Source organism: Nuphar pumila, chromosome 17, assembly GCF_984573655.1.
Source record: "Nuphar pumila chromosome 17, dmNupPumi1.hap1.1, whole genome shotgun sequence".
NCBI lineage: Eukaryota > Viridiplantae > Streptophyta > Magnoliopsida > Nymphaeales > Nymphaeaceae > Nuphar > Nuphar pumila.
This window is the reverse complement of record NC_143265.1, coordinates 16,199,582-16,201,990: the sequence shown is the minus strand read 5'-3', so window position 1 is coordinate 16,201,990 and position 2,409 is coordinate 16,199,582. Positions and strand designations below refer to the sequence as shown.

General features: G+C 43.3%; 1 protein-coding gene across 1 annotated transcript; it reads right to left on the bottom strand.

Annotated features, from left to right (window-relative positions):
• Positions 1-990: 990 nt before the first annotated feature.
• LOC149811716 (photosystem II reaction center proteins PsbY, chloroplastic-like) lies at positions 991-1,905 on the bottom strand. The gene has a single exon (XM_089993972.1). The coding sequence runs from the start codon at positions 1,776-1,778 to the stop codon at positions 1,182-1,184; it is 597 nt and encodes a 198-aa protein (XP_089850098.1). The 5' UTR covers positions 1,779-1,905; the 3' UTR covers positions 991-1,181.
• Positions 1,906-2,409: the final 504 nt, after the last annotated feature.

Below are 2,409 nucleotides of genomic sequence, written 5' to 3'. Positions count from 1 at the left end.
CCCTGTTTTTGAAGCAAAAAGAGTCTGTGTTTCATTTTTTTTATCGACGCATATGGTTGGAAATCTGCTCATCTTGAGCCCGCTCACCTAAGTAGAGGGTGGACATGATTGTTCGAGGCTTTTCAGACATCTCGTGTTCGAATCCTAGTGTAGGCACCCATGACCTTAGAGATGAAGTGAATGAGAGGCACAGTTAGTGGCTAGGGGAGAAGGGGGAGAGGGAGGTCGTTTGTCATAGGAAGATCTCGAAAAAGAGGTTGCGAAAGCAAATTCCTCGCGACCATCCTAAAAACCAGTGGTTTTCTCATCATTAGAAAAAAAAATTGATTTGATTAAAGCTTTTTCTTGAAAGCCTTGAATGGAAGGTGTGTTGCGGTTTCCCAGAAATGTTCTTTGTTGCCTTTGGAGCTTAGTGTTGCAAAAACAATGCATTGGGAATAGAGTTGGCGGTCCCAACATCATATTTTAATACCATTCACAAGAGAATGTTTCTGGTAACTCCATCTGCAACACCATATTTTTGCGACACTTGAAAATAGTGTTACTATCTCAATGCAATCCTCCCAAAAAGTGCTTAAATGACTGCGTCAAGTAACTTCAATCTTTTGACATACGTGGGATGATTCTCACTAGGGTCTGATCGTGTTGGAGAGCCCTAGAATTTTTAGATTCCCAACAATGGAGCCAGACTTGGGGAGCTTACAATGTGTCATTTCCAACACATTTTATGGAGAGAAGATGACCGAGTACCTTGCAAGTTGGGGTTTATGGCTATATCTTTATAGTTTTTGGACACGTGCACAACTTTCCTGTGCACAATTGACCTTATAATTAATCAAATAATTTCCTCATTGGATTAAGCCTTGGATAGGCTCCAGTGAGCTATGTACATTTTAACAAGCAAACCAAACTGAGCCTCTCTTTCAAGATCTCTTTTAAATTATCTCTATCTTCACAGGTTGAGTAGAAACGCCACAAACCATGGACAAATTTTAGATATACATTCATATATTACAAAGACATTTTGGTTCGTATACAGAAAATTCAAGAACTAATTTAAACGAGCGACCATGCTTTAGCCACAGAGCCATCAAAGCAACAAATCATATAAACCAAAATTCTCCAAAATGCCCTAAAACATTCCCTATCAAGATATAAAGTGATTGACAATAGTACACAGCTTATTCAGATCTCATCCTGTTGATCTGATTCAAGGCTGGCTGCAATATGTTGTAGAGCACCCATGCAAGGGCAGGACTCACCACAAGCAGAAGCAGCAGACCCCTGTTATCACCAGAAGAAGCCTCAGCAATCTGTGCAATCTCAAGAGCAGAAGAGGTTGGTGTATAGAGCAGCCCAGATGCAGAAGCAGCAGAAAGACCAACACCCACAATCACCCCCTTGGTCTCCCTCATTCTGTTGAGCTGGTTGAGTGCAGGCTGGAGGATGTTGTAGAGCACCCACCCAAGTGCAGGAACAATGGGGAGGAGGAGAGCTAGTCCACGGTTGTCATCTCCGGCTGCCGCGGCGATGTCGGAGATTCTGTCGGCCGCAGAGGCGGCATCTCCGAAGGCGAGCGACGAGAGGAGGGAGGTGGCAATTGCTGCACCTGTTGCTGTTTTCAAGCTGGTGGAGCTGGTTAAGGACTTGGGGAGGCTTTGGAGGGAGAGAGTTAGTCCTGCTGGCTGGGATTTTGTGGGCTTGGGGTTGGTGGGAGATGGGTTTGGTGCAGCCAAGGATTTGGGGTTGAGGATGGATGATGTGATCATGGTGGCCATTTTGATGTTGGTCTGGTTTTGTGGGTGTGATTCTCCTCTGCTTGCTTAGGGGAGTGCTCTGCAGAATGTGGTCTTTGGGGTTGGAACTTGGAAGCAAGGCAATTGGGAAGTTGTATTTCCACTTGGCCTCACCTCGTCCAATGGGACAGTCCTGGTTGGATTCTCACCTTATCTACATCTACCCAAGCCTCATCACCTACATGACTAACACTAGCCTCACATTGGCATTAGTGCAAATGGGCCGGACCATGAAAGATCTGAAACCGAATTTGAATCTTAAATGGATCTAGTCTAGTAGAGATGAATGCGGATCTGAGTTTTGAATGTCAACACTATATGTAATTAGAAAAGACAATTGAAACATACGTCACAATGATACTCCAATTTTCGGCTGTGTGACTGTCTGTATGGTGGTGGTCCTTTTATATCCTTCTGTCAACTGAAAATTACACAAAAATCAATGTGTCTCATATCCATTTAGCCGTGTCATGTTACATAAGTTGAAGCCAAGGGTTTTACATGTAGATATGGAAACAGATTGGATTTGATCTGTATCCAATTAAGTGTATATTTGGTGGAAAGTTCTGATCCAGTTCTAAAGAGAATCTGATAATGTAAGTTCAAATCTGAT